Source organism: Lolium rigidum, chromosome 5 (assembly GCF_022539505.1).
Source record: "Lolium rigidum isolate FL_2022 chromosome 5, APGP_CSIRO_Lrig_0.1, whole genome shotgun sequence".
NCBI lineage: Eukaryota > Viridiplantae > Streptophyta > Magnoliopsida > Poales > Poaceae > Lolium > Lolium rigidum.
In genome coordinates this window covers 47,898,826-47,916,503 of record NC_061512.1, presented here as the reverse complement: position 1 = coordinate 47,916,503, position 17,678 = coordinate 47,898,826, and the positions used below count along the sequence as shown (strand labels likewise).

The 17,678-nt window shown below is 45.6% G+C and overlaps 2 protein-coding genes across 2 annotated transcripts; one reads left to right on the top strand and one right to left on the bottom strand.

The window, feature by feature from the left end:
* Positions 1-2,146: 2,146 nt before the first annotated feature.
* On the top strand, positions 2,147-3,958 carry LOC124655931. The gene has a single exon (XM_047194757.1). The coding sequence runs from the start codon at positions 2,147-2,149 to the stop codon at positions 3,956-3,958; it is 1,812 nt and encodes a 603-aa protein (XP_047050713.1).
* A 328-nt stretch (positions 3,959-4,286) lies between these two features.
* LOC124653881 lies at positions 4,287-16,300 on the bottom strand. The gene is made up of 6 exons (XM_047192941.1): positions 15,727-16,300; positions 14,248-14,393; positions 5,535-5,703; positions 5,334-5,432; positions 4,932-5,014; positions 4,287-4,800 (listed from the first exon to the last, which is right to left on the bottom strand). The coding sequence occupies exons 1-6, from the start codon at positions 16,117-16,119 to the stop codon at positions 4,671-4,673; spliced, it is 1,020 nt and encodes a 339-aa protein (XP_047048897.1). The 5' UTR covers positions 16,120-16,300; the 3' UTR covers positions 4,287-4,670.
* Between the last annotated feature and the right edge of the window lie 1,378 nt (positions 16,301-17,678).

Below are 17,678 nucleotides of genomic sequence, written 5' to 3'. Positions count from 1 at the left end.
GAAACAAGGATCATCCCATATGATCTCAAGTTTCTCTCCGGTTCAACTCCGAGGGAGTTCCCCCCTATACATGCAGCATCTGCCTAAGTGTAGGACCCCCCTGTCCGAGCAGCCGACACACACGGGGGGTAGCCTTGGATATAGAACCATCTCAAATCACTTTTGTGCATTCCATGTGGACACACACAAGTTTTGGGACCATTCCCTAGATCCGATGCTCGATTTCGACGAAACCCTAGTTCGTTGACCGCGCGGTCTACCCTTTGATCGCATCCCATCGGGGTCCCCGGTGGGCATATGCCTCCATTTGAGCTTGGTTAGGTCATAGGTACATGTGGAAACAAGGATCATCACATATGATCTCAAGTTTCTCTCCGGTTCAATTTCGAGGGAGTTCCCCCCTATACATGCAGAATCTGCCTAAGTGTAGTAACCCCCTGTCCGAGAAGCCGGACACACCTGGGGGTAGCCTTGGATATAAAACCATCTCAAATCACTTTTGTGCATTCCATGTGGACACACACAAGTTTTGGGGCCATTCCCTAGATCCGATGCTCGATTTCCGATGAAACCCTAGTTCGTTGACCGCGCGGTCTACCCCTTTGATCGCATCCCATCGGGTCCCCGGTGGGCATATGCCTCCATTTGAGCTTGGTTAGGCCATAGGTACATTTGGAAACAAGGATCATCACATATGATCCCAAGTTTCTCTCCGGTTCAACTCCGAGGAGTTCCCCCTATACATGCGAGAATCTGCCTAAGTGTAGGAACTCCTCGTCCGAGAAGCCGGACACACACGGGGGTAGACTTGGATATAAAACCATCTCAAATCACTTTTGTGCATGCCATGTGGGCACACACAAGTTTTCCAGCGATTCCGACGCTCCGGTGGTCCAGTAAGTTGGAAAACCCTAGGGCGGGGACCCCACACATCTACCCCTATAGCTTTCTCCGTGCGAGGGTTTACCGGTGGACTTTTTTATTTAGTTTGCTTTGTTTAGGACATATGTACATGGAAACGATAGGTTGGGCATACTTTACCATAAAATAGGCTCCGTTCGAGCCATGGCGGGGTTTCCACATACGGATCCTGGATTTTACCAACTGGTAGCCCATTATGCGGAAATCGTCAACGCCGGTACATCCAAGGTTAGCCAAACCTTACATCACACTTGTACATGTATGTTAGGGGCGAAGCAAGTTTTCCAACAATTCGACGCTCCGGTGATCTGTTTCTTGGGAAACCCTAGGGCGGGACCCCTAGGGTTAGGGTTTTACCAAGTGATCCGTTAGGGTTATAGTTAGGGTTAGCAATGTATGTGGAAACCCTAGGGTTAGGGTTAGAGTTAGGGTTAGGTTAGGGTTAGAGTTAGCAATGTATGTGGAAACCCTAGGGTTAGGGTTAGGGCTAGAGTTAGGGTTAGGGTTAGAGTTAGCAATGTATGTGGAAACCCTAGGGTTAGGGTTAGGGCTAGAGTTAGGGTTAGGGTTAGGGTTAGAGTTAGGGTTAGAGTTAGGGTTAGGGTTAGGGTTAGGGTTAGAGTTAGGGTTAGGGAAACCGTAGGGCGGGGACCCGCGGATCTACCCATATGTACATCGATAGCAAATGTTGGGCCTAGTGGCTCCGGTTGACCCGTCTGCGAAGAGCGTCACCCGTGGGACCTACATATGCCATCTACGAATTCTTAAAAAATAGAACCATTTTTTACATAATGCATACTAGTAAATAAATAATAGAAACATAATATAAAGTAATATGAGAGAGAGAAAAAAGAAAAAAAGAAAAAAAAATCTATATGCCGAGGGTAGCCGTCGGCATAGGGTGGCCATGCCCTATGCCGAGGGTAGCCCTCGGCGTCTGTCTGACGCCGTGAGAGGGCGGTGACGGTGCGGGCGCGAGGGGAGGTGATGGAGACCTCTACGCCGAGGGTCAGGTAGACGCCGACGGCGGCCCTCGGCGTAGGAGCCTATACGCCGACGGTACCTAGACGCCGACGGTCGGCTTCCGGCGCTGCCCTGGCGAGGCCGTACGCCGACGGCCCCGATAAAATGCCCTCGGCGTAGGGTTTGGCCGTCGGCGTCTAGGCCCATTCCTGTAGTGCTAAGATTGAGGTTGCGCTCATGCTGGAGCAGCATATGCTCTTGCATGTCCGATCCTGACGAGCAAAACGCGGTAGAAGAAGATGGGCTTGCAACAGAGACGACGCCGGTAAAGAGGGCCCACACCGCGGTGCTGCTTCTTGCCACCCTCTCGGCGACCATCACGTACCAAGCTGGGATGAACCCACCAGGAGGCTTCTGGCCGGACAGCCGAGACGGACACGCCGGCGGCGACCCGATACTCCAAACTACGCACGCAAAACGCTACAAGGTCTTCTTCGCCTTCAACTCCCTCGCGCTAGTCACCTCGATCATTGTCATCGCCATGGTCCTGACGAGGCACGCGTCGAGCGCCGTCCACAGGCACCACGCGCTGGAGGTCGCCATGGTCCTTGATCTGCTCAGCCTCGTGGTCGCCTACGCTGTTGGGTGCGGCCGCGACATGAACACATCCGTCCGAGTGATCGCCCTGGCTGGTGGCGTCCTGGTCTGCGTTGTGATCCACATTGTATTTTTCACGCTCAAGACCAGGAGAGAAACACCGGAGCTGCTGAAGAAGAAGCGCAAGCTGTTGCTGCTGTTCGCCATCCTCGTCGTCACCATCACCTACCAGGCTGGGCTCACTCCGCCAGGGGGCTTCTGGCTCGACGACGATGCCGATCACCACGCCGCGGGCTACGCCGTGCTCTCCAACACCTACCCTCACCGTTATGCGGCATTCTTCTACTGCAACGTGGTGAGCTTCATGTCCTCGGTGGCGATCATCATCCTACTAGTGAACCCACACATGTACGAGCTAGGCATCATGTGCCAGGCGCTCTACCTGTGCGCGGTATCGGCATTGTTTGGCCTCATTGGGGCATACGCCGCCGGAAGCTCTCGTCGCATAGGAACGTCTCTCTCTGTGGTCGAACTGGCAGCCGGTGTGTTCGTCCTCATCGTCATGCTGCTCCTAGCACTCAAGTTTCTGAGTAGAGGCAAGATATTCTGCCACGGAAGCAACAAGTTGCCACCGCAACCACAGGAAGCAAGGGAAGAGGAGCCCCAGCCCAAGGAAGAAGAAGACGATGTAACGGAGGAAGACGGCTCCGACGAGCAGACCCAGCCCAAGGAAGAAGAAGACAATGCAACGGAGGAAGATGACTCCGACGAGGAGACCCAGCCCCAGCCCGAGGGAGGAGGAGACCACTCTGATGAGGAGTCCCAGACCCAGCCCCAAGAAGGTGGGGGAGACGACTCAGACGACAGAGACACTGCTAGATACACCACGCGCAAGTACCTGATGCTGGTGAGCATCCTAGTGGCGAGCGTCACCTACCAAGCAGGTCTCATCCCGCCAGGTGGGGTATGGCCAGATAGCGTCGACGGGCATACGGCGGGCGACCCAGTCCTGCACGACAGCAACGAGCGCCGGTACGGCTTGTTCTTCTACAGCAACTCCGTCTCCTTCCTGGCATCCATCGTCGTCATCTTCCTGCTACAGCTGGAGGAGCCGCTGTTTGCCCGGAAGGTCGGTTCCCCTTCCACAGTTGGAGGAGCCCCCACATGTCCTAGCAAGTCCGACGAGCTGCTCCGGGTGGCGCAGTCCTACATCCTGCTGGCCCTTCTTTTCCTGCTCATCGCCTACGCCTCAGGCTGCAGCCGTAGGTGGGAGATGTTCGGGTATGTCATCGTGCTCGCTGTCGCCGTGTTGCTCTACATCGCCATCCATGTGCTGCTGTCATGCCGTGACGAGAAACCTGCCCAGGTAACACCTCTGGCTCAGGAGGTTGAGCACGGTGGTGGTACCAGCCACTGTGCTGACGCGCTGTGCAGATGTAAATGCCACGAAAGAACGCAAGAGGAAAGCGAGGTCTAGATAGCTTTAGCCGGGATGCAACTATCTACACGGATGCTTGCTTTGGGCGGTTGTGTCATTTCTGTTGACATTTCCTGTGCCCTTTGTATGTTTCAGGGATGCTGCGTTTATATTTGAAAAAGATTAGGCCACGACTGGCCCGCAGGCCTCCCCCATTGATTTCTTCTATAAGAAACCATCAAACTGGCTGTTTTAGAGTAAACAAAATGCAAAAAACAACATCTGTTATCACTTCTAATTTTATTCCAGACTTGCGTGTCATCTCCACTAAGATCAGTGCAGAGCATTGCTAATATTACCTACTTGATATGAAAGGAGAGAACCCATGTTGCGCCGTCGCTCTCCAGGACTTCTATTCACATTTTTTTGTCATAATTACAAATGTGTAGCCTATACTATTCGCAAAGATCGAAATTCTATATACATAAACAGAGTATGCCAGAATAAAACCCAATCGGTCTTTTTCATTTGTACACATACATTACATGTTACCTGACAGGCATTATCCCTGAATCTCTTTGGAAGATCAAAATTGCTGTAGTGCCGAATACCATCTTCATTACCCGGTCTTTCTTTTCAAGGCAGATACTATATTGGAGTGCCAATTCTGAAGAACAGTCCCGATCAAGTTGATATATACAATAAAATCTCCAGAATCTTCGTATCTGGATCATATGCTCATGATCAAAATTAGTCCCCAAATGCATTCCTTTTAATTTTGCGGTTTGTCAGATGATGAGGAGGTTGCCCCCAGCAGAGACGAGAGCGATGGACGCATCAAAAGATACAATGAGGGTCCCAGAAAAGGGATAAATGCTAGCGGCAGAACCCAACCATTTTTCCTGCAAATGGAATGAGGAAACAAATGGGAGATGTGTTGCATGGATTTCTTAAGTTTGCACCAGGCAAGGAGTAAAGTTACTGGTAAATTTTTAAACGCCAAGTTTATAAGAATTGGGACTAGCACTCTTACCATCGCCTTGCTGTCATGTCATTGTAGACCCAAAATGGTGAGAATGCCGAGAGCAAAGTAAAATCAATAGATGTAAGATGGATCTGATATATACATGAAACAACCGGAAATTAGTTCGACCTCACCATTTTTGTGAATTCTAAAGATAGGCTAGAAATTTGTTCTTCCTCGAAAGTTCCGTTTCAAAATATAGCAACCATATAAAATAAGATTGTGACATGATCCAGCTAACAAGTCATTTAGAAACTTGGAATGGTAGAAAACAGAGAAAACCTAAAGAGTGCCTGATTTTCAGTTCTTCCTTTTTTGTGTATGTCCATATTTGCTTTACAAGTCATTTAGAAATTTGGAATGGTTTTTTTTGTTTAACCTTTGCCAAGGATTGAATTATGCAGAACTTACAAACTTGCTTTCTCTAGCGTACTGAAAAAATTCCTGCCAATCAGCACCGCCAGCTTTGCCTGCATATATAATCAGTCCAAGGCCCACGGCAAACGTTACCTGCAACATGATTGGAACAAAATCTTGTGACCAAGTAGGGTATATTGCATACTAATTAAATCAAGATTTTGACAATGTAAAGATACTACAACTAGAACTTACTCCTGCAGTTAATTTTGATTCAAGAAATTTTAATGGCCACTGTCCAATTTCGTCTTCATCAATGGCAGGTGGAGGAGGTTTCCATAGAACAAAGTACGGAATCAAGGCATATGCTCCTCCAAAGCATGAAAGGACCAGGAATGGCCAGACAGGAACCTTGCTTTTTGAACTGAAAAGTAAATAGAAGGTTTACTGTAACATTAATAATACAGTGATGTAGTACAATATCATAGCAAACAGTTATTGCTAATGTTACATCCTTATGTTTGTTTTGACATGTAGATCAACAAATGGATTAACAAGAATTCTGGTAGTGCAGAACCATTATTAGACTATGCAAACGAATGCTGCCTTCCCAATTTTTGGCAAATACTCACTCCATCCCATAATATGTTGCGCATAATTTTGCGTGAAAGTCAAACTTTGTTAAATTAGACCAATTATATTATAAAACATACCAACTTTATTAATATGAAATCAATATTGTTAGAATCACGACGAAATATGTTTTCATATTGTATATACTAGGAAATATGCCCGCGTATTGCGGCGGATTAATTTTTTCTATTTAATGAAAACTTAACTACCATCGAGAATATTTGAGAATATGCTTTTGCTAATTTTGAGGTGTCTACTCTGTTCATAAATCTTAGCACCCATGAAGCAATTTTACGTGCTTAAGTCAGACGCCACATTAATTTTGATTCTCGTCGGACAATCCTTACCATCCCGACAACCTTTGAATCTTATTTTATTTTATTAAACATAGAATATGCCCGTGCGTTGCGACTGGAGAGAAAAAAATTGCGTCATGCAAACTAAAAAGTAAGTTTATATCGACACATCGGTGTGCCAGGTTAAATAACAGCCATAGATGGAGTGGTTTTGACATATGAAATGAAGAATTTATTTTTCCCCAATATTGCCCTCCTAAGTACACATATGTACACGTCTCTTGTCCACATCAAAACTGAGAAATGTCTATCATGCACCTATTAAGTAAACATGATAAAATGTATATATCTAGTAATAACCAAGAGATGAATATTTATAGATGGGACATGGTTCATTTGGATCGCGCTCGGCCAATACTGCTAAGCATGGCTGCACGAACTTGCACCGGCCGCCTGCTGCTGAAATTCTTAATTTGGCACATATGGAGAGGCAACGGGACGCTGAAACTGCTGTGCCGGACCAACATAGTCGATGAAAGACGCGTACTGGTTGGGAGGCGGGTTATCTGCAGGATCAAACGCGTCATCGCCAGTTTGGTCACAGCCTCACATGACAATCATGGAAGATCATTTGGATTGGTCTGAGTCCAGCGATTTCGGAAATTCTGTTTTTGCTTTGCCGGCAAGAACAGGCTCTCTGGTTCTCTGGCCGATCGTGGCCTGTATGTTTTTGTGAACCCTGCTCGATTTCTGCCGCCGCCATAACGCCGCCGCTCAATGCCCTCGATTTCCAAGACCGCCACCACCTAGGTCCGGGTCGGCACTCCGCACCTCTCGAGGCCCTTATTTCGGCTGCATGCTGATCGTAGCGCTACATCAGTTTCTTATATATTGCCGAAACCGAGTACTACTTGTACCCTTGAAAGGAGAGCAGAGTTTGTCCTCTCGTACGTTGCCGTGTTTGAGATGGACGAAAATCCAGGTGGAAGGCGTGGATGTCTGGTGGTGGCACGGAGTCCAGGCCGGCCGGCCGGCAAAGGGGCATCAACTCGGTCAGCCCACGTTGCGATCCATCCGGGGAACGAAGCAGCCACACAAACGTAATTGGATGGGAGTGGACGCTAAGCAAGCTTCCGATTGGTTTAACTCTGCTGCCGCGCCGCCTCCATGGCAGTGCTGCGCGCCAGTGCGTGCTCGGCGGTGGAGGGAGGCGCACATCCCCAGGGTAGGAGACCGCCGGCATCGCCCTCTGTGCAGGTGAGGATGACGCCGAGAGCATGGCCGCCATGATGAGGTCAACTCCCGAGAGCACCGCTTCGGTTGCTTCCACCCAGATAACTCCTCCTGCTTGCCTGTTTTCCTCTTCAAGTCACCGGATTGTGGAGCGCCGGCGAGTGCTTGACGAGACCCCATACATCCAAGCGGGACTTCGTCGCTAGTTGACATCAGCTTCCTTGAGCAGGGCCGTCGCGGCCTGGAGAAGCACCCGCAGTGACAGCCGAAACGGCACGGCAGCGTGGTGGTTTCCTTGGAGAAGCATCGGCAGCTCCCTGCTCGAGAGCGGCGGCGCATGGTCTAGATAGACGCTAGGTTTCGATCATACCGAGTCGATTGGATGCAGGGCAATCAAGTTTGGCTGACATATTTAAAGTGTAACATCCCAAATTTTCAAACAAAGAAGAAAATGAATTCCTTTTTCCAAAAATGAGAACACAAACTTTTATTACATATGATGCTATGCATAGTGCTCATACCTAATTCTTGTGTTATTGCCATGATTATTTGTTTAGTACATTGAACATATTTCCAAAACCCTAAACCCTAACCTTCTCAAAACCAAAAAGGATCAAATAGGAAGGAACTAAAATAAAATAAAAAGACATATATGGGCATATAGCCCTAGTATGCAAATCTTGACTAATACCCTTCTTACTTTTCTAAATGGTGGTGAACCATGGTTAGACCCCACTAAACCCTAAACCTCACCCCTCTTTTCACCATCCAAGATAAAACAAAATAAAAAGAAATTAAATTAAAAAGAAAAGGCCTATGTAAGCCTAGGGCTAATATTTGCAAATAATCAACTAGGCCTTGCTCTACCTTGTTGGATGATTTGAAAGGCCTAAACAAACCTAACCCAGTACTTACCAACTCAATCAATTGAGAAACAAAAAGGAAATAAAATTATGCATAGAAGCATATGTGGCACTTAGCCATATTACCAAATCTTGCCCTATGCCCTCATACTCTACCCAACTGGTTTGAAACCATCTCTAAACCTAATCTAACCCTAAATGGACCCTAGACCATGCCCAAGTAAAGCAAGGGGAACAAAATAGAAGATTAAGGAAAATTGGAATATCACCTCTTATGTGTTTATGGCCATTTTTGCAAATCTTTGAACTAGGCCTTTTGGAATTGTTTCAATGGTTTGGAAATGTTCCTAAACTAATAAGAATCACTTTTGATTCAAGAAAAACCAAATCAAATAAAGAGAAAATCAAAAACCAAGTCACATATGATAATGGTCATATGTGACACTTTTAACATCATGCCCACTTTGAGCCCCTGGATTAGAAGATTCTTAAACAAAAACCTCTCACTTCTTTCCACCTCATCCAAGACCATACCAAGATGAACATTTTTGGTGTTGACCATCAGAGTTGACTCTGCCTGCATTGCTCATTGTAAAGGTGACAAGTGGCAACATTGAAACAAAGTGTAGATCATCCCCATTTTGAAACTTTACAAACCAGCACCATTTTTCAAACCACCACCACCATTCTACTCCAAACATTATTCAAATCCACTCCACCAAAAAGATTTGAAAAATTTAAATATTTTCTTCTTACGGCCATTTGGTCGAACACATGGCAGGCAGGAATCAAATTTGCACATACATGCTATTATCCAACAGATTCTTGCCTAAATCTCTTTTGCTTTGTGATCATCAACACCCTGGTACTTCCTCTGCATCAAGCCAAGACTTTGCAACCCCTTTTTCAGTGGAGACACGCTCCCTTTTCATCCATGCCGAGCACCATGCCCCTCTCATGCCACTCATCTTTTCCCTCTCTCTGGTCCACACCACCATGTCTCCTGGCTAGCCCACACTCCCTCCAGCACGCTTGAACCATCCCTGGGTGAAGACACGCACGCCAGCGCCTGGAACGCGACACGCCCGTACGCGCCCAGACGCGCCCAGACCATGCCAGGACACGCCTAGACACGCACTGAACGCGCCAGAGCACGCCGTCGCGCCGTCGCCTCCGTCCTCCCCTACTCTTCTCCTTCTGCATCGAGCTTCACCGCGCCACCAGCTACCTCGCAGACAAGCTAGAATGCACGCGGAGGCCCTGTCGCCATCGTCCCCTTCAAAGGACCTCCGCCGTACCCGTGGCAGACATGAAAGCCACCCGAGTTGTCCCGTCCCCCTTTCGCCGCGCCAGAAAGCACGCTAGCTCCGCCATGATGCCTGCAACGCCACGCGCATCTCGCCTTGCCTCTTCGCGCCTCAGAGACGCCGCGCCACCGTCGACCTTTCCCGCACCCCACGGCCACCTCTCGACTCTATAAAAGGAGAGCTCCTCCTCCTCAATTGCTCACACCCCTCGACTCCCCTCCTCTCTTTGATCATCCTCAACCCCTCCACTCCACATCGTCGCCGGTAGACCTCCAATCGCCAGCTGAAGTCCGCGGCGGTGCTGCAGAAGGCGCCACCAATTTCCGCCACCGTTGGAGTCGCCGCCGGTACCAGAAGACCCGCCGTCGTCGCAACATCGCCTCGCGTCAACGCCCAGCCTCGCCGCGCCGCCGGTGAGCCTCCCACCCCCTAGCCTCGCCGCGCCAGTGGCTCCTTCTCGCCGGAGACGACGACGCGCCTCGTCCGTCGATCGCCCCTCTAATCCTACGGCCAGCGTTAGATTCTACCGTTTCGGTGTTAAGTATGACTGATGCCAGGACCCTACCTGTCAGGCGGCCCGCTGCGTGCGAGACACGCTAGCTGGGCCGGCCCAACCTTTTTCACCTCTCCTGGCCCATTTCTCTTTCCCGCCAAGCCCAAAATTTTGAATTCATTTAATTCTTTTTAGTGTAAAAATCAATGCTGGTGCTCACTTCGAATTTGAATAACTCTCAATCCACTTAGCCAAATTTAGTGAATTTGATGTTGTTGGAAAGCCTATGAAATGCTCTATCCAACCACACTGGATTCACACCAAGAGCTATTGTAGATTTTGAATGATGAAAATAACAAGTCAGAGGTTTCCAAGATTCAAAGAAATTTATAAAATCAACCATAATGGATTTTGAGGTGAATCCAATTGCTATGGTTCACATTTCAAGTACCCTATTTTTTTATGTAAAAACATAGCATAGTTGTTTGTATGATCATGGGCTAGAATCAAAAATTGGCTATGTAGTCAATACTAGCCCATTTAAATCATTTTCAAACTTAGGATTTTAAATCTATGAGGTCTAGCACCTCATTTAAATCATCTTCCCGAGTAGTATGAAGCAATGTGATCACCCTTGTTGCATGGTCTCATACTTGCTCACTTGAGGATCTTAAATCACATAGTTATTTAAATTGCATGAGATGAGGAATCTCATTTAAATCATTTTTCTCAAATGATAAATGTGAAGTATTGACCTTGGTCAACATGATCACACCTTTATGAATTGAGGAAATTAAAACTTAACAAGGTTCAATGAGAGGAAATTATTTCTCCCAAACTAAAGAGAAACCCTAATCCACACTTCAATGAGAGGAAATTATTTTCCTAACACTAAGTAGGAAAACCCTAGCATAATTTTGGGTAGCAGTGTTAAGTGATGATGCTAGATCATTTGTGTGAGCCATTAAGGCTAATTTAGTCTACTTAAGTATTGATTGGTGTTTGTATCCTCGTATTCGTTTATAGACGCTAGTACCGGAGACTATCAAGAGGAGGAGGTCTACCTTGAAGAAGAGGAAGAGAGCTTTGATCACTACCCCAATCAAGGCAAGCTAATATTCTTGCAAGTTGCCCTAGTGCAAAGCTCTACAAGAGCAAGGCACCATTACATATTACTTTATGCTTAATGATCATATCCCAAGTTTTTACTTTACAAGTTTTGACTTTGGTTTATCAAGGTTTATTTTTGATTCATGAATTCACTTGGTTTAGTTATGGAATCGTACAAGAGCATCACACTTAGCCTAGAAAGCTATAAGCTAGTTAGCACCCCTCATGACTAGTTGCTAGTGCTAACCACTAAAGATGACTACTCTAGATGGGAACTTGTGAAATGAAATGACTTTTAAAACCTTGGAATGATGAGTCATTCTATTGAGAGATTTTGAAGGTGAATATGACTTGTGAATGACTTGGTGAATTTTACAAAACTGATGGTTGGGTTCGGATGCGATACCATTCCAATTCTTAAGTACCCCCACAATACCTGAATCTGGGTAGGGCTTAACTGAAAACTTATGTATTTTAGTATGGGTTCTCTCTGAACAAGCGTCATAGGGGTTATGCCAAGGCTGCCTCCACTGAAAGTGAAATGACGTGAAATGAGGTGAATGTCAACCCAAGCCCTGTGCAGTTCCCAGGTTGACTGTTGGTCTTCACTAGGAGGCCAAGCTCATGGGGAGAGGTGCCTATACTAGGGTATGTAAATGAAAGGTTAGGATTGGTAGTTCGCGCACTGAGTGCGATAAATCGAGGCCGATTACCCCTGACGGACTATTGCAATTGTTGTGGCACAAGTGTACAACCTCTGCAGAGTTTAAACTATTCGAATAGCCGCGTCCGCGGTCATGGACAGTTGGAAAGGCCATACTGTTCTGTCATCAGAATTTTTCCAAAAATATGAATGGTGACTTGTGACTTGAGTTTGAAAGGTGACTTTGACTTTGAATTACAACAAGAGTTGTGGGAATGACACTAATGTTCCCACTTGGGTTAGTTAGGCAATTGAAGAGGCTTTGCTTACTAAAGTGCTTATGAAATAAAACTGGCTTTATGCAAATAAACCTAGAGCTTAGAACCCCCTTACTATAGTTGATAATACTTACACTAGTATTAGTTTGCGAGTACTTTAAAGTACTCATGGTCGTATCCCCGGCTATTCAAATGGCCGGACTATGAAGATGAGCCCCGAGTACCGGGATGAAGGACAACAGGACGTCTACGACAACTAGGACTACTCCTGACGTCAACAGTTGCCTGTGGAACAGATGGACCACAACCGCTACTTCGCTTCCGCTATGTGTTTTGTAATTGATCAATAGATCAACTATTATTATAATAAGACTGGATTATGTGATCCTCTATTTGTAAGACGATTATGGTATGTAATGAATGATGTGTTGTGATATCAATCTATTATGTCTCGCAAAAACAATATTCCTGGGATTGCGATAAATGGCATAATAGACATCTGGACTTAAAAATCCAGGTGTTGACATAAAGGCTCACAATAGGTCGGTTGGGATAATAGAGTCTGGGTCGGTTACTATGCTATACGGAAAGAGAGAATCACCTCACGCGGGCGATCGGGAGCAGATGACGTGTTCAGGCCAGTATCGTATCTCGAACGGATTCTGCCACAGCAGACGAAACAAAAATAAGCAACGTTGAAAACAGACGAACGGACCAAACAAACGGACCGAACCACGGAAACGCTTCGTACTTTATTATTAGGTATAGATTTATATCATAGATAATAATAGTTTTTGCTACATAGTCAGTCAAACTTTACATAGTTTGACTTTGACTAAAACTTACACGCAACATATTTTGAGATGGAGGGAGTAGGTTTATCAAGTTTCTAAGATACCCATTAGTAGAAACATGACAAAAATCATCGTACTAATGGAAGAAAAAACGCTTCTCTTGGAGAATGAATGTACTACCATGTTAGTGGTTACAGTAACTCCAAAATATAATGAAGCTAACAAAGACTGCAATGATACATCATAATACTTGTTATAAAATGCAAATGTATCTTTGGTCAAATGGATGGGATTGACACAAACGATGATTCGTGACAGATCCATGACCCGCTTTTTTTTTACCTAGCCAAGATGTGCTTGTGTTGGTGTGTAAACTTGCATATGAACATTGTACTCATCGGGATTTTCTCTAGGAAACAGATTGAGGTGTGACAGATCCATGAGCCACTTTTTTTTTACCTAGCCAACATGTGCTTGTGTTGGTTTGTAAACTTGCATATGAACATTGTACTCATCGGAATTTTCTCTAGGAAACAGATTGAGGTGTGGCTAGAGGTACATAATGACTCAGCTCGGTCAAGCTTCAGCTAGGATCATTAGTTTAACAAGAAAAAACCGTGCTTGGCTTGGGAAAAACTCGAGTTAGCTCGATGCGCTATTTTCGTCAGCATGCATCGATTGATGCAGAAGCTGGGGATACCACATTTCAAAAAAAAAAAATCAGACAATCCACATGGACAAAACATGGATCGAAAATCGGTAAATAACAGCCTGATGCATGTTCGATTTTGACTCTACTGAATCTACAAATAACCAAGCAGACTTTGGACTAAATAAATGCCAGACCTGTCTAATGAGCTTGAGCTTTGAGGTGTGCCTTTGTGAGGCTTGGGCAGCCAGTTGGTTTAACAAGTGGCCCTGCCGGGCCAGAACCTCAGACTCATGTTTTTTACGAACTACTTGTATGTTTCCTGCTTGGCTTTTTAAGCTCATGATTTCAATCCAAGCTAACAATACAATTATTTTTCTTGGATAATACGATACACTCATTAAGACCGTGAGGTTTTGAGTTTCATCAATCCCTATGTTTACATGAACATAATGAACAACATGAGTACACTTCATTTGATGTAAGTATGTAGACAACCATTTCAGGTCAGCACCAGAACTTTTTTTTCACATAAACAGATACATGAGATAAAAGATATATTGAAAAAATGCTTAAATCAAAGTACACATGCAATACGATCTTGTTCTTTGATGCAATGGTAGATGGCAAAAGGAAAGACATGACTGGAAAATTTGCTGATCCAGTTACCTTCTTGCAGTAGGAAGAAGCAACATGCTGTACACTAGTGGCCAGATTCCCATTATGTACCACAGAGACACAAGAACATCATTCATTCGGAAGCCATCGTCACCTTTAATATTAAGAAGCTTCTGCAAGAAGTATGTGTCTCTATACTGCAACGAAAATAGGTGAAAATTAGTAAGTGGTTGTCACATGGTAGTGGTAAACCCATTTGAAGCATCTAGCTAAAGATAAGATGCAACCAAACCCCAACTAGATAAAAACCAATTTAAACCATCTGATGTTAAGATGCAATCTAACTCAAACTACTTAACTCTACATAATGTATCCACTAAATAATGCAAACTAGTCTAACAGTCACATGCCACACAACCGCGGGTACTGTTCATGCAACACTTACCGCGCAAACAGTCTCTATGGTTCTGTACAAAGAAAAAACATTATATCTCTAAGCCAGAAAAAGAAGTGAACGGTTACCTGAGGAACGGTTCATTACCCTTGTTCCTTATGCAACAAGCGCAACCATGAATGTGAGATGACACGATTTTAGAAAAGCTAGCTATGGCAGCATCTGAATAATTTGAAGAATGTATGAATGACTGACAAAGACTTGTATCGGGATCGGCCTTTTCCGAAAAGTATTTCAAGAATAACTCCAAAGGGTTATCAATAGTTAATTGCAACCATCCTTCTTTTTTTTCTGGTTTTTGGTTGATCACATTCACATAGCATGGTCAATGAACCTATATGGCTATACATACAGTAGTAGAAAAGGTCATTTCAAGTAATGAGGGATAAATTTCCAAGAGTGTCGAACATACTATACACACTGGATGTGGTTAAATTTATTGATGGCTCACTTATTTCAACAAAATGCTGGTTTAACAAATTCATCAGATTATACTTTTTTCATGAAAAACTGCAGTTTATAAGTACCAGAAAATTCAGAGACCTTACTAATCTACGGTACAAGGTATTGTGTAGGCAAATAAACAATGCTACTTTACCGAAAAAAATAAACAATCCTAAAACGACCTTACTAATATAGCAATTTTCAACAATGGTTTTAGCATTTATGCTACAAAATCATGATCATAGCCTGGCGAATCCAAATATCACTGAAAGGAAAACTGTACAGACCAAAACATTTATCGGCGGTATGGTAAAATGCATGGGCCATTAATATTTTTTTCCTGCAGGTGACAACCCTGAATCGTTGATCTATGCCGCTGTCTCAACCATCTCCATTTATCATAACTGATCATCGTCATGATCAGATTTCCAATAATACACGTCTTTAACCAAGTAACAAGCAATCAAATCCAGACGGATGTGTATTCTTTGGAGCAACATTGCCGGGGCAAAGACAGCATAGAAAGCTAGCTATATTATTGTCACGGGTACTACTACAAACAAGGACTTATGTTCACCAAAATGCTGCAAAGCAGTGGACAGTTGGTAAATTCTCATGGAGGAATAACGTACCGGCGTCTGGTTTGGCGCGAGCTGAAAGACATAATACATGAGCCCCGCATATATCCCGAAGAGCAGCACGGACGTGCTCCAGTCGCTCAGCTGCTCGCCGCCACCGCCGCGGCCGCCTCCAATCTGGGCCTTTGCTAATTGGTTCTTGATCTCTTCTTTATCCCGCTCCTCCGCGGCATCGACTCCCGGCGGCGGGTCTTGTAGGGAGGAGTCACGGCAGACTTGGGCCCATCCCCGGCGCCCCAAGGGAAACCCGTAAAGGGAGGTGAAAAGAGGATGGGCATTGGTTCTGGAAATGGCGGCAATTCTTGCGACGTCGAGGCGTGGTGGTTTGCGGAACGGCAAGTGCCGGGGAGCGTGGCCGCAGGTGAGCACCAGCGAGGGGGAGACCATGTTGGTGGGGTGGAGAGGAGGGACTGCGAAGGGTGGGAGTGCACCAGGACGCGCGCCTCCCTCGAGCTTCCAGCAGGGGAGAGAGGGAAGAGTGAGGGCCCGGAGGGGGACGGCCAGAAGGGGAGGGAGGAAGGAGACGACCTTTGCGGGGAGCAACAGGAGGAGAGGATAAGCCTGGGCGACGTTTGGTAGCCTGGGCAAGGCTTGGCTCGTATCGGTCCATCATTTTTTGATATATTTGTTTCTTTAGGTTAGTTGCGTTTTTGCATCGAATAGTTTTAAAGCACTTTTGGAAATAGGTTTTGGCGAGACGGAAATCGACAAAGCTGTTCGCGCGGATGCTACGCCTCGGTACGGCGGGAGAAGCCAAAATACCAGTGGTATTGCGCGGCAAAGGTTACCCTCTCCATTAGCACCTACCAAATTTTCCTTTTTCCTAATTTTCGCAAAGGCGACGACGATAGCGCGCATCTTCCTTCGGTCTCCGGCGCTAGACCAGGGTCCTCTTTTCCAGGCACGGTGGAGCTTGCGCACATCTGCGCGGCTTTCAGCCGTGTCTGTCGTCCGCTATGGTGGAGGTAAGGGGAAACTCCTCTGCTCTATTGTACTCTCAAATTCACATTGGTACAACTAATTGGGTTGTATAAGACAGTTCGTAACGCATAGATCTTGTTTGAGTAGACCGACCAGCTCCAACTTGTGCATCACGCAGCATCACTCATCGTTTGCATACAAGCCTGGGTTCTGATGTTGCACAATAGATAAGTTAGGCATGCTGCTTTTCAGAGGATTGCCAACCTAAACCACATCTACAACTGCAACGACGTAGAGGCTATCCAGATGCTACGGATGAGAAGAGCCCCTTTCTATGCACGTGTAAAAACACTAGATGACCCGTTGCGCTATCGCGCAAATGGCAGAATTAAGTTAGATTTTAAACCGGAAATTGTATCTTATTTTAGTATTAAGAATTAGCATGTAATTTAACTGCTTTGGTATAATCTCCCCTACCAAATTATAATTATTGTACGGAAAGAGGTATTATCATAAAAGAATCATAAAAGGACAACTACTAATTTCAAGAAGAATATTCATACTTATTGTGAGTAGCAAGACAGAAAAATTTGGTTCGACATTTTGAGCCCCTTAACCGATACCACGGGAAATGGAAAGTATTACAAATGTTTGCCCCGCGTAAATAATTCCCACGACTATTCTCAGCTGATACCGCTCATTCTTATCGTGATTTGCATTAACGGCCCAGTCTCTTACTCTTAACCTATCTCTCTACCCCTCCGCCTTAATCTGCTACACCTCCCTCTATTCACCCCATCTAATCCGTTGACCAAGTACTCCGTCACGGCCATCCACGCCATCAGCCACAACCATCCACTGCTCGCCCCAAGATGACCGGTTGCAGCCCACCGCAAAGACAAAGGTGAGACGATATTGTAACTACCATATAATAATTTCATGAATATACTACAAAATCTAAGTGGTTGAATTGGTATGTATATTCTACGAAATTTTAGCCAAGATCTAATAACATTATCCTACGG